The sequence below is a fragment of the Mauremys reevesii genome, linkage group 1 (assembly GCF_016161935.1).
Source record: "Mauremys reevesii isolate NIE-2019 linkage group 1, ASM1616193v1, whole genome shotgun sequence".
NCBI lineage: Eukaryota > Metazoa > Chordata > Testudines > Geoemydidae > Mauremys > Mauremys reevesii.
In genome coordinates, this window is record NC_052623.1 from 159,192,646 (window position 1) to 159,206,119 (window position 13,474).

General features: G+C 40.8%; 1 protein-coding gene across 1 annotated transcript in view; it reads right to left on the reverse strand.

The window, feature by feature from the left end:
- TRAPPC10 (trafficking protein particle complex subunit 10) overlaps positions 1-13,474 on the reverse strand; it is an 89,057-nt gene that overhangs the window by 30,855 nt on the left and 44,728 nt on the right. Inside the window, exons 10-13 of the mRNA XM_039511511.1 lie at positions 12,079-12,155; positions 8,189-8,280; positions 6,625-6,765; positions 5,372-5,484 (exon numbers count right to left, since the gene is read on the reverse strand). Coding sequence (XP_039367445.1) covers positions 5,372-5,484; positions 6,625-6,765; positions 8,189-8,280; positions 12,079-12,155 — 423 coding nt within the window. The remainder of the gene's footprint in view (positions 1-5,371; positions 5,485-6,624; positions 6,766-8,188; positions 8,281-12,078; positions 12,156-13,474) is intronic.

The window sequence follows — 13,474 nt, forward strand, 5'->3', positions numbered from 1 at the left end:
AGAAAGGTAAATCAGTTCATCTCTGACCATCTTACACTCCCTGTGAGCTACCCTGGTAGAGGCAACAGGGAAGTAGAAAGGTGAGGAAAAACAGAAAAACTAAAGAACCTTTCCGGTATTCAAACTGAACATGTTAATTAGTGTATCACACATTATTGCCAATAATGCATGAAATAAGAAGGGCTTCCAAAAGAGTCTCTCAGCCTAATACCATTACAAAAAGTGGACAGACCAGAATTTAGATAGAGTTATTATGGGTTATAAAACTAAACAGAAACATACATTATAGTAAAGAATTCACTGCATGACAGTACAACAAACCTGCAAAAAAGCCAGGAAATTCAGAGTTACAGATCTTATCAGGCCCTATCCTCTACTCACAGAGCTGCACCTAATGCCATAGAAGCAGAAACTGAGGGCTCAAAACTTGACATTCTTAAAACAGTTATAAAATCCCAAAGAATTGGGAACCATCTTGTATACAAAAATGTAATAAACAAGTAACATCTCCAGTGACTCCAGAGCACCCAACCTTTGGGTTTGTCTATACTACAGTTACAACATGGTTCCAATTTGCGGTATAGATAGAACCTCTCTTTGATGGACCGCAACCTTTCTGTGGTGGAGAGGCTTGTGTGGGCTAAAGACCCTCAGAGCTATGTCATCCGGAGCTTTTATACTCCTGGTAGGGTCCCCCTTGGCGAGCAGGTCTGAGTTGAGGCTCCTGACTAACCATGGTCCAAACTTCAAAAGACCCCCACACAGTGGATCGCGTGAATATAGAGGACCTTCTAGTACTCTGCAGCTGTAAAGGCGGATGAGGGCTGCAGCAGGAGAGGCGCCCCGAGTTGTCTTGGATCGCCTTGCCACTGGGTCAGGGTTTTCCTCCTGTCAAGTTTTGTGTGGTTACTGCCTGTGCACTGGTTCCCCCAGGTTAAAAGATTTCACACGCAGGCCACTGCCAAAGCGTTCACACCTGCACAAAGTCCTGTGGCGATGGACAAGTGGCGGGGAAGACAGGAGCAGTGATCTCTGGGAGTCTTTAGTCACAAATCTGCATGCAGGCAGCAGCCGTGTGATGGTCGTTTTGTGCTTGGTTGAGACAGAAGTGCATTTCGGAAGCAGCGGCTGTTACTGACCAGACCTTTTCAGGATCCCCTCTGATCACACTAATGGGGAGGGGCCTAGAAAAGGTGCCCCAAACATAGGCTGTCTCACACTGTTCCGACTGGATGGCCATATCCAGTGGGATCACTCAACTCTGCGGCTGAAACAAGAGAGATAAACAATGAATTTTGCCACCTGGAATATCCGCACCCTTATGGATTCTCAGCACAGTGAATGCGCCGAAAGAACCGCCATAATTGCCAGAGAACTGGCAAGACTCAACATTGACATTGCAGTTCTGTGAGACCAGCCGGGCCAATGAGGACCAATTAAAAGCGGATGGAGGTGGCTACACTTTCTTTTGGAAAGGAAAGCCACCTGAAAAAGAGAGACATTCACAGGATTGGCTTTGCCATCAAAAATAAGATCGCCAATCAGCTTTTGGAGCTTCCCGTGGGGATCAATGAGTGTCTCATGACTCTTTGGCTCAAGCCTAGTAACAACCAATGTGTCACGGTCATCAGCACATAAGCCCCAACACTCTATGATGGGGAAGACAATAAGGAGCAGTTTTATTGAACTCCTGATACAGTCCTCACAACCACACCTAATGCCGACAAACTCATCCTCCTGGGAGATTTCGATGCCAGAGTTGGACGAGATTCCCATCTCTAGAAAGGCCCAATAGGCAAAGAAGGGGTGAGAAATATAAACCCCAATGGCATTCTCTTTCTCAGCAAATGTGTGGAGCATGACCTGCTCATCACAAATACCATCTTTAGGCAGAGTAACAAATTTAAGACCACCTGGAAACATCCTCAGTCCAAACACTGGCACCTCCTTGACTACGTTATAGTCAGACCCCAAGACTATACCACCGTCCGTATAACATGAGCTATGAGAGATGCCGATCATTGTTGGATAGACCATCGATTAATGAGATCAGTCATGTACCTGCAGCTTGCTCCATCACACCACAAACACCCAAAGACTAAACAAATGTGGTACAACATCAAAGCACTTCAAGACAAAGCCAGCCACAAGACGTTCCAGCAACATCTGTCTGAGAAACTCTCTAACCTGCCTGACAACATCATTGACATTCATGAGCACTGGGATCAACTTAAAAACACCATTCACACTGCATGTGCTGAAACCATAGAACATTCCACTCATCAGCACCAAGACTGGTTTGACGAAAATGAGGAAATCCTAGCATTAATTCAACAGAAAAGAAATGCATTTTGTAACTGGCAAAATGATTCCTCTAAAACGAAAACATGAGGACTATCATCTGCTTAAAGCCAAAGTAGGCTGCGTGACATCAAAACAAGTGGTGGCAAGAGAAGGCCTCTGAGATCCAGGATTTTGTAGACCCCGATGACATGAGAAGCTTCTTTCAAAGCAACAAAAGCTATATAAGGGCCAAGCTTTAAAGGCCCAACCCCCTTACGTTCTCAGGGTGGCTCCACCCTCCATAAGGACAATGCAGCTATTCAACAACACTGGAAGGAGCACTTTGAGAGCCTACTAATCCACAGGCCAACCATCTCCGAAGACACCGAGTTTATTCCACAATGCCCAGCAATGGAACACCTTGTTGATCCCCCATCTTTTGAGAAAGTCTGGCATGCCATCACTCAGACAAAAAAAAAAAATCACAAGGCTCCAGGCCCAGATGGCATCCCAGCTGAGGTTTTTAAAGCTGGTGGAACAATGCTCCAGCACAAACTTTGCCAACTCCTCAACAAAATCTAGACCTGTGAAGACATTCCACCTGACTTTAACAATGCTAATTTGTTACAATATTCAAGAAAGGGGACAGAACTTTGTGTGGGAACTACAGAGGTATTGCTTTCCTCTCCATCACAGGGAAGATGCTTGCCTGGATCCTACTAAGCTTCCTCCTCCCCCTTGCCGAGGAACTCCTCTCTGAATCACAGTAGGGCTTCAGGCCACCCCAAGGCACAACTGACATGACCTTTGTGGCACAACAGATTCAGGAGGAGTGCAGAGAGAAACACCAGTTCATGCAGAAAGCAACACCAGCAATGTTCATGGCATTCATCGACCTAACCAAGGCCTTTGACTCTATTAATCGTGATGCCCTATGGAAGGTGCTATGTAGGTTTGGCTGTCCACAGAAATTCATTTCTATCATCAGACTACTCCATGATGGGATGATTGCCACCATTTTGTGCAATGGCTCAGAGACCGAACCATTCACCATTTGCTCCGGTGTCAAGCAGGGCTGTGTCACTGCTCCAACACTCTACTCCATTTACCTTGCTGTGATCCTGATTCTCATTCACGACTGCCATCCTGATGGAATCAGGATTGAGTATTGTATGGATGGCCAACTCCTCAATCTTCAATATCTCCAAACAAAATCTAAGATCACCAGAACTGGCATCACTGACCTACTGTATGCAGATGATTGCATCATTCTTGCACACACAGAGGCTGACCTGCAAAGCACCCTAAAACTTTTTGCAGATGCCTATCACAGCCTGGGTTTCTCTCTCAACAACAAGAACACCAAGGTACTTTACCAGCCCTTACCAGCACAAACTACTCTTCGTACTCCACAAATCACCATCAGTGGAGAACCCCTGGAAAATGTGGACCATTTTCCGTACCATTTTCCGCAGCCACCTCTCCCAAACAGCCAGCACTGACACAGAAATTGAATACAGCATCCGTTGTGCCAGCACAACTTTTGGAAGACTACTCAAACAAGTCTTCAATGATAGGGATTTGCAAACAGATACCAAGATCTTGGTTGACAAAACAGTTGTCATCCCCACTCTTCTCTATGGATGTGAGACCTGTGTAACCTATAGATGTCGTCTCAAGAGAATGGAGTGGTTCCAGCAGCACTGCCTCAGGAGGATTCTCAGGATCAGCTGGGAAGACAGAGGTACTAACATCAGCGTTCTCTCTGCAGCCAATCTCAGTAGTATAGAAGCGCAGGTCATGAAACACCAAATCCACTGGGCTGGCCGCTGTGTACGTATGCCTCACACTTGCCTCCCGAAACAAGTACTCTTCTCTCAGTTAAGTCAGGGAAGAAGGGCTCACGGAGGGTAGCAGAAGTGTTTCAAATACATACTGAAAGTACATCTTAAAAAGTGAGGCATCAACCCAACAAACTGGGAGGACTTAGTGTGGAACAGAACATAGTGACGCCACACCATACACCAAGCCACAGCTCACTTTGAGAACAGATGTGCTCATGAGACAGAAGCGACAAAGGAGGAAAGAAAGGGAACAACACTCCAGCCAACAACTATGTCTCCTCCAAGATTACACCTGTCACTTCTGTGGGAAAACCTGCAGGGCAAGAATTGGCTCCTCAGCCACTTAAAAACTCACCAATGAACTCCCTTGGCAGACATCATCCTCGTATTGAGGGATAGCCGAAGAAGACAACAGACAGAACCTAACTATGTTGCAACCAAACAAAAAGCCATTGGGCATTAGCAGAGTTAAAGAACGCTTAGGTCACATCTACATGCAACTATTGATTAAAGCAACTGGGACCATGTTACCACCAGACAGTTTCATACTGGTTTCTGCCCTTCTGGGGGCAAACTTGTGCAGGAGCATGTGTGACTACTGAAACAAGCTGAAACTAAGGGGATGAGAAGGTGAACAAGAAATAACAATATGCAGAAAAAGAAAGGGATATATATCAATAGACCACAAAAGGCAAGAAACATTTGAAAAAACAAAGACCTTACCACATGAGCAAATTTCATAGCTATAATTCAGTACTGGTGGAACTTCAGTAGCTGAAGCAGTGCTGGGAGCTGTAGCGAGGGAGGGGGCGGCAGACAACACTGTGGTAAAAATGCCTGGGTTCTGTCTGAACTACATCTTACACCACTAACACCAATGCTCCAGCAGCAAATTATAGATACAAGATATGCTAGTGTAGATGCAGCCATAGGAAAAAAAACAGGACTATTATAGAAGAACTGGAGGAAAAAAATCACTCAAAAGTACCCCCAAAACACACAAACATATCCCTAAAAACTTTTGAGGGGCTTGAGGTGAGAGAGGTGGAAAGAGATCTCAATTTGTCAGATAAAAGTGAAATAAAATCAAATTAAATAATTGAATACATGTGGGATTGTGGTCCAGAAATTACACACAGAGCAGTGAGCTCTGATCAGAAAGACTTGCTATCTCCTTTTGAAAAGAAAGGTTAAAGATCTGATCAGCTGAAATACTATGGTCAAATATTTAAATTTAGTCTCACCTTTGCCCTCTGCTTGCTGGTTGGCAAAATTTAAAATTTCTTGGCAGAAGTGCTGGCGCTCATCTTTTGTTAAGTGATCATCACTGGCTAAAAGACTGCTTGTTTGAAGATAGCTGACACACCACGTTAAGGAACTGAGGGGAAAGGACTACAATCCATTTCAGAACACTTTGGTGGGGAAAAAATGTGATTATTTTTGTGTTACTGCTTTTCTACCCTCCAGATACTGGATAAGCTGCTTTAGCATCAACAGAAATTCCCACTAGAAAATAAAGCAATGGAAGGGTTCACTATCACAAAAGCCCACTACAGAAGCATCTTTTTATTTTACTGCAGATTATCTAATAAAAAGTTATCCACTCCACTTACTAGATTTTGCTATATAAACGTATTACTGACTGGAAGAAAATTCACTTGCTCTTTACTGACCACAGATAAATGAACTGCATGGCCAAAATATTGATGCATTACATTACACTGTGATAAAAATTAAACTTTAAATAAGCTCTAGCATTTGATTAAATTCTAATTTATTGGTGTGTACCATACATTTAGTGCACAGAACTCCGCTCTGGGAATCCGCCAAATGTGATAGCAGCACTTACCATAACTAATCATAAGAAAGGAATTTATATTCTCTTGGAGTACTGGAGGTACAAGGACTTGATGATGTAGTCTTAATGAATACTGTACTGCAGCATTAGCTCAACAGCATTTTTTGTAAGAACACATTTTGAAACATATAGAATAAAAATTTCAAAAGTGCCCTAGTGACTTGGGAGCCTCGGGCCCATTATTAGAGGAGACTTAGGCAGCTAGGGCCCTAAATCTAACTGAAAATCAGTTGGACTTAGCCTCCAGTATGTTAATGTGTAGGCAGAAACTGTGTATAGTGTGAGGTTTATTGGACCAAAAATAAGTAACATCATACAAACTTTAGGGCCAACATACCCTTGTCTACAAGCGCTAACAGAAAATGTTTATGCTAGATTTGTTAGTCTAGTATAATGCGTCACATGATCTATGCTTTGTTAACTCTGTCACAAGGACTCAGATGAGTCAAATATAAGAACAACCTGTATAAAGAGATCAAAGACATTGAATGGACTGTAGAAAAGTCAACAACAGCTTAATCTCATTGGCTGCTGACTGGACTCTCTCTAGCCTCATATCCAACATATTTAGGTCAGAAAATATGCATGTCAACAGTACTCCAATCTGAATTTTCCAGGTTTCTTTATTTTAGAAGATACTTTTCAATTTGCCCAAGGTGTTTCTGACATTCTGCTAACTGCTTTCTTGTATGTGTGATAAGCAATGCCCAGCCCTCAGCAAGGTAAGTTTTTAGTGCTCCTTGAAGATAGACCTCTGCCTTCTGTGGACCCTTCTTCCTCCTGGAAAATAAACAATAAATAGTTTGCAACTGATCTAGGTATAACAGAATGCCATGGACACAAAACTTCTCTACATATACCCCAAACTTCTAGCAAGTTAACAAAATTGAAAAAAGCAGCCACTTTTGAGATATTCGCATTGAATATGCACTTGACAAAGTATTGTAATGGAAGATCATGCTATTAATTTTGTCAAAACCGTATATCGGGGGATTGTTTATGCATATCAACCAAAGCCAAAAGTTGACTTTTAGTTAGAAATACTACACAGTGACTACACAAAGCATTCAAACACAAATCTGTCTTGGAAAACATAGGAACCAAAGTCAAGGTTCTCCCCCTGCCAGCCCATTGGGGTTCATTAGTGTGATGCAGCCATCTCATTTTTATAATTAAAAACACACTTATTCAACAAGTTCTAAGTATACTAAAACTGAAAGAAAAAAAAATAGGAGGAGATAGACCATTTAATTACAAAATAGCTCTACACGATCCCTATCTCATGTCCTTCAGGCCAAAACCCGAGTGAATTCATGACCCTCATACTATGGCTGGAAGGTCTGATTAACTATGATGGATCAACAAGAGAAACAAGTTCCAGTAGAACACCGCCCTACTCTGAAACTACCTGAAATGTACAATGGGAAGCATTAATGAAATCTCTTCAGCAGAGCTTAACTGCACATTAATTTACCTTCCAGTGTAATTTAATGTTGCGCATATTGCAATTAATAATAAAAACTCATATTACACATATAGTACGTGTTGGAAATCACATTAGAAACCATGCCTGAAAGCTTTTTAGCCTAGAGCAGGTGCAAGGGATATGGCTATCAGCCAGTTAATAAAAACAAAAAGGAAGAAGGGCTCAGAGCCAAAAATTCACTACTAACTGTTTACTCAGCACATCTCGATAGTTATCTTTATTATTTCCCCACTCCACCCCGCCCCCCCAAAAGGGGGGGGAAAAATCACCTAACCACTGTTTTAGAGGCCTCTGATATTAAATCCAGCAGCATAAATTTATTCTATAGTTTGTTATTTGGGCTGTAAATTGTTGCATCCATTTTCTGTGCAGTTCTTAACTATGGAACTCATTGTCCTCCTGGGCACAGCAGAGCCTAGGGTGATTTTTCCCAGTTGAAGAATGTAGGATGGCTAGCGGTCGGATTGCTTGATTATTATTTTGTGTATCATGGTTTGGCATGACAGATTATTAGTGTATCTCGTTAGTTTTTTGTATTATGTATTTTATTGCTGAAAGAAAACCTATTTAGAATACTTGTATTGATCATACCTGGACTATTAAAAATATTCTATTGTTAAATGCACCTTTCAGAATACAGTTAATTTCCCTTAGGGATTGTGTCCAAGCTTTTCAACACTATGGTATTTTTAGAAGACTTTTTAAAAATTCATTTACATATAAAATTCTGCCAAGTCCTTTCCAACAAGTTTAGCCGAGCGAATTCTTCCAATATTTGTGTACATTTCAATGGTGGCATGGGACAGATCCTGTTTAAAGGTAAAGAAACAAGAATTTAACAAGTGCAAAACATGGAACAGAAAAGAATTCATTCTTGAACCAAAAACCCCAATGAACAGTTCAAAGTGAACATAATTATATGCTGATTTTCATATAGGATTTTGTTTAGCAGTTGCACACAGATACTTCACAAGGGTAATGCCACACAATTATGCTAGTTTATTTGAAGGGACAATCATCATCTTAAAATAAAAATGTCTTGAAACAAGTTATTACTACTACAACTGAAAGAAATTGGAAAAGGATTTGGGGGGGGGGGGGAGGGCAGATTTTCTACACCTGGGAAAACTTTGCATCTAAGTAACCATCACTGTTTCCCCTGTATAATCAGTAAACCTCTATGTCGGTATTACACACAGCAAAAGAGGAAAGAAAAACATCTTTTGAAATAGGACAATGAGATTTTAATATCACAAAAACTGATAGGGATTAAGGGCAGATGTAGTACTTGAAACTACTTCCAACTCATTTTTAAAGTGACTACATTTCTAGGTGACAGTATTCTGTTATCCTCTAGGCTAGATTTTTGTGCATCCTGTTCACATTTATCAGCTCATTACAAGTTTGTACGAGAGCCTTGTCATTTGGGTTTTTAATCAAACATTATGCAGCACTACTTGGAAATGTGTGCATGTACTGCTGGAGTGAAAGATCATGTAACTAGTCCTATTCTGAAATAAGTTTAATCTGAATGAGAGAGCAGGGGCGGCTCTAGGCATTTCGCCGCCCCAAGCACGGCAGGCATGCTGCGTTCGGCGGCTTGCCTGAGGGAGGTCTGCTGGTCCCGCAGCTTCAGTGGACCTCCCGCAGCTGTGCCTGTGGGAGGTCCAGAAGCCACGGGACCAGCGGACCCTCCGCAGGCACGCCTGCGGGAGGTCCACCGAAGCCGCGGGACCAGTGGACCTCCCACAGGCAAGCCGCCGAAGGCACCCTGCCTGCCGCCCCCGCAGCGCCAGCAGAGCGCCCCCCGCGGCTTGCCATCCCAAGCACGCGCTTGGCCTGCTGGGGCCTGGAGCCGCCCCTGTGAGAGAGGAACCTCAATCAACAGGTGCAATTCCCAAACAAAGAACTAAGAGTTAAAGTTGTACATAGATATATTTTGAAACATTTATCTAGTTAAATAGTTTGAGGCACTCTGCTGGAAGACAAGCAACCCAGAGTTAAGGTTCTATAACTAACCCTTGAGCCCCATTCCCTGCACAGTCACAACTTGCTGGTCAGTCTCCTTAGCTCTCCATCCCTTCCCCCAGCTAGATTTCTAATATGGCTACAGACCCCTCTCCTTCACAAACACATTAACCAGAAAACCACCACATATATCACACGCTGGCAACTCCAACTCCTTCAGTCTCCTCATCCACTCTGGACCACAGATACCAACCAACATTTTGTATCATTCTATCCATATACAGGCTAGAAACACAACCCTCCCTTCCTGCTATGTTCAGCAACATTTTACCTCCCACATAGTCTAAAGACAGTCTTTCCCATTCAACATTTCACAATTAAGATCTTCCCTGTGGAGTCTCGATATACAGACTAAAACCCCGTCTTTCTCTCATTAACATCTCATGATGGTTTTACCCCACCCTACAGATGAGGTTCTCAAACTTCATTCCACGACCCCCTTCTGACAACAAAAATTACTACACAATCTCAGCAGGGGGGTACAATGCCTGAGCCCAATTAAGCCCCGCTGCCCTGGGTAGGAGGGGGAGGGTGGGTGAGAGAATCTGAAGCCCAGCCTGTAACCCCACACAGTGGGGCTTGGCCTTTGGCCCTGGGATCCAGCAAGTCTAATGCCAGCTGTGGCGACCCCATTAAAACAGTTTGAGAACCGCTGAGATAGATCAAACATCCCTACATTGTCAATTGTAGACATACTGGCTATAAACACCTCAGTTACATACACACAAAAAGATAGGAGCCAACGTGTGTGTAGTAGATTTTACACTTGATATGAAAAAGTTTCTAAAGTTGTTGAGACTTGTTAATCTCTGTTAATTAGGACACTACAGAATCAGAGAAAGTAGTTTATGGAGTTGTAGCTCAGCATTTTCTGACTTTCAAAATTTAAGAACCCTACAACATTACTTAAAGTGTATATGAATATTTCAAAATGTTTCAACATCCATAATTCCTAGTTTTAGCTGGAAAATTCCTTACTTTTCTAATTTTAATTAAATAGATATTATCTTGATATTGTGTTGTCAGTAAATAGAAATGTCTCATTATAAAAATATGAATGTGCTTCAATTTCAAATTATATTTATTGATGCAACTGAGGTTGGAAATATATACACTTTTACAGTGTGCACTAATTACTTATTTGAATTTCTAATGCATTCAAGTTCTGTGTAGCCAGAAGCACAAAGGAATTTCACTAATGTAACTTCCAAGCTCTGCAGGCATTTATTTAGCTTACAATTTCTTAAATTCTGCAAGATCTCAGAGATTAGAGACCTTTACAAAGTTCTCAGAAGTTCAATTCAAATTTTTGAATTGTCATTCCAAAAATTTATTAGTTTACTAATTTGCATTAGTTCTTACTGAGAAATAATGTAGAACAGCAAATTTGAAGTGTTTAGACCAAACCCTTTTTGAGATACTTTTACAAAATTGAAAAAAAGAGCACAATTTTCAAAGTCCCATATTTTAAAAGTGACTCATTCAATTTCCCTCAACTTCTTCCATATCAAATGTCACTGGCCTAACAGTATGTACAAGTTTCAGGCACAAGGGAGTTTTTTCATAAAGAAAAAAAATTGGGTGACGTGAAAAGTCTAACTTAATACTAAGTAGCTTACAAATATAACTACAGAATTATTACTGTGGCTCCATAATAGAGAAAAGGAGATACCACATTACAAACAAACAAGTTATGATTCTTTAACATACAACTAAGGTCTTGATCATTCAACAAGACATGCTATCTCCAACCCTTACACCTATGCTGAGTGTCATCAGCTTCAATAGGATTATTATACTCAGGAAAAAAAATCCCATTTAAGATCAAAGCTTACGAAAATTTCCTGAAAAGCTGGATGCAAACATCAGACTGTTTCCTGAACAGATCTAATTTATCCATCATATAATCTAAGATCAGAATAATATATAGTTTCTGAAAGTATGGCCAATATTTTTTTTAGAACATTGGAAGTTACAAATCCATTTACATCCCCATTGTAATAGGTATTCAAGTTAAACCAAAAATTTCAAAACCTTGTGACTAATGTTAGGCTCCCAACTCCATATTGTGACACTAACTAAACAATAGTGTGCACATTTGAATGTCAGGGTATGTCTTCACTACTGGCCGGATCAGCGGGCAGCGACCGATTCAGCGGGGATTGATTTATTGCATCTAGTCTAGACACAATAAATCAACCCCCGAGTGCTCTCCCGTTGACTCCTGTACTCCAGCTCGGTGAGAGGCGCAAGCAGAGTCGACGGAGGAGCGGTAGCAGTCGACTCACCACAGTGAAGACACCACGGTAAGTCGATCTAAGTACGTCAACTTCAGCTATGTTATTCACGTAGATGAAGTTGCGTAACTTAGATCGATCCCCCGCCCCCCCCCCCCCCGCTCCCCTGTGTAGACCAGGCCTCAGACTGCATAAGTGCCAGAATACAGATTTGAGACCTTAACATTAGGCACCCAAGGTTTGAAAATGATGGCCTTAACCATTCCATGAATATACATAACAAGTTCACCATTTTCTGTATGTATATTTACTACAGTGTAAATACTTCTATGCCATACTTACTAAGTAGTGTTTTTCAAAAGCTTCTACAGATGATAAGGCCTCCTTGAGTTTCTTATAAGGGCTTTGTGCGGTGTTGGCTTCAAAATAAAGTGAAGAAGATACTGACTTAAAGAAAAATCTGTTTGTAACATGCAATAATCAAATGTAGAGAGAGAACAACATTATTTTTATATTATGCGCTACAGTTAAAGATGGTCCAGACTATTTAGGTAACGTAATCTTGTTTTTTCAAATTCTAAATTAAAATGTCTAGTTAACAGCATTTATTTTACTGACCACTACGTGTTGCTCCAGTCAAAATTCAAATGACATTACAGCAGCTAAGAAAACTTCTCTACATTGTTTTAAAAATACTGTTCTATATCACATTCACCAAAATCTGTCAGAACATAAAATTATATTTAGATACTCCCCTGTATCTTAACAAGGTTAATACTTCTCATACTTACCCATTTTAGGATTTATAAAAAACAGTATGAGAAGCTTCTGCACTTTATATTAGAGAGACAAAATAGGTGATGTAATGTCTTCTATTTGACCAACTTCTGTTGGTGAAAGAGCCAAGTTTTTGATCTTACAGAGAGCTCTTCTTCAGGTCTGTACTTTATATGGTATTTTAGTCTCTCAAATGACTTTAAAGAGTTGCATTCTACTAGAAAAGTCTGCAATACTGGAACTTAAAAAAAGTTGTTTGGTTTAACGTCTTTATGTCACTCCAAACACTTGGTGAGGAAAAAAAACTACCAACTGCAGCAAGTCAAAAATTATAAAAGGGAAAACTCGCTTTTAATGGAATTGCAGTAGACTGCATATTGCTGGATTCCCTTTCACTCATTATCCCACCTGCAAAAGTAGAATTACATCTCAGCATTTGGCAAACAGTACAAATACACTAATTGTACCAGTAGACATTTAACATACGGAATTTTTTCCATTAATTGTTTAGAGATTCAGACTGATACAGAAACAAGGCCAACTAAATCTATGTGGTGCTGACTAATACAGTACAATGATGTCACTTTATAGCCCTAGTTACATACAGGGTATACAATATCAGATAAGGATTCTTCTGTTTCATTCTCAAACTGAATTTTAATTTTAAGGCTTGTTGTAGGAGCAGTAATAGAAGTATAATTCAGAATCAAGAGTGATCAGAGATGTCTGCTGTGGCACCTCATAATGTTGATAAATTTAATATATACTGGGAAAGCCACACTCCGCATTAAAGGGTTATAATTAATTTTTTTAAAAAAAATATTGAAATACACACACTATACCACTCATAAAGAACATATGCTCCCCTTTTCCCTTCACCCCCACAGTATCACATGTACATTTATCCACCTACAGAACAGGATTTAATTCTCCCCATCTAAAGAGCTAATCTAAGAGGGAA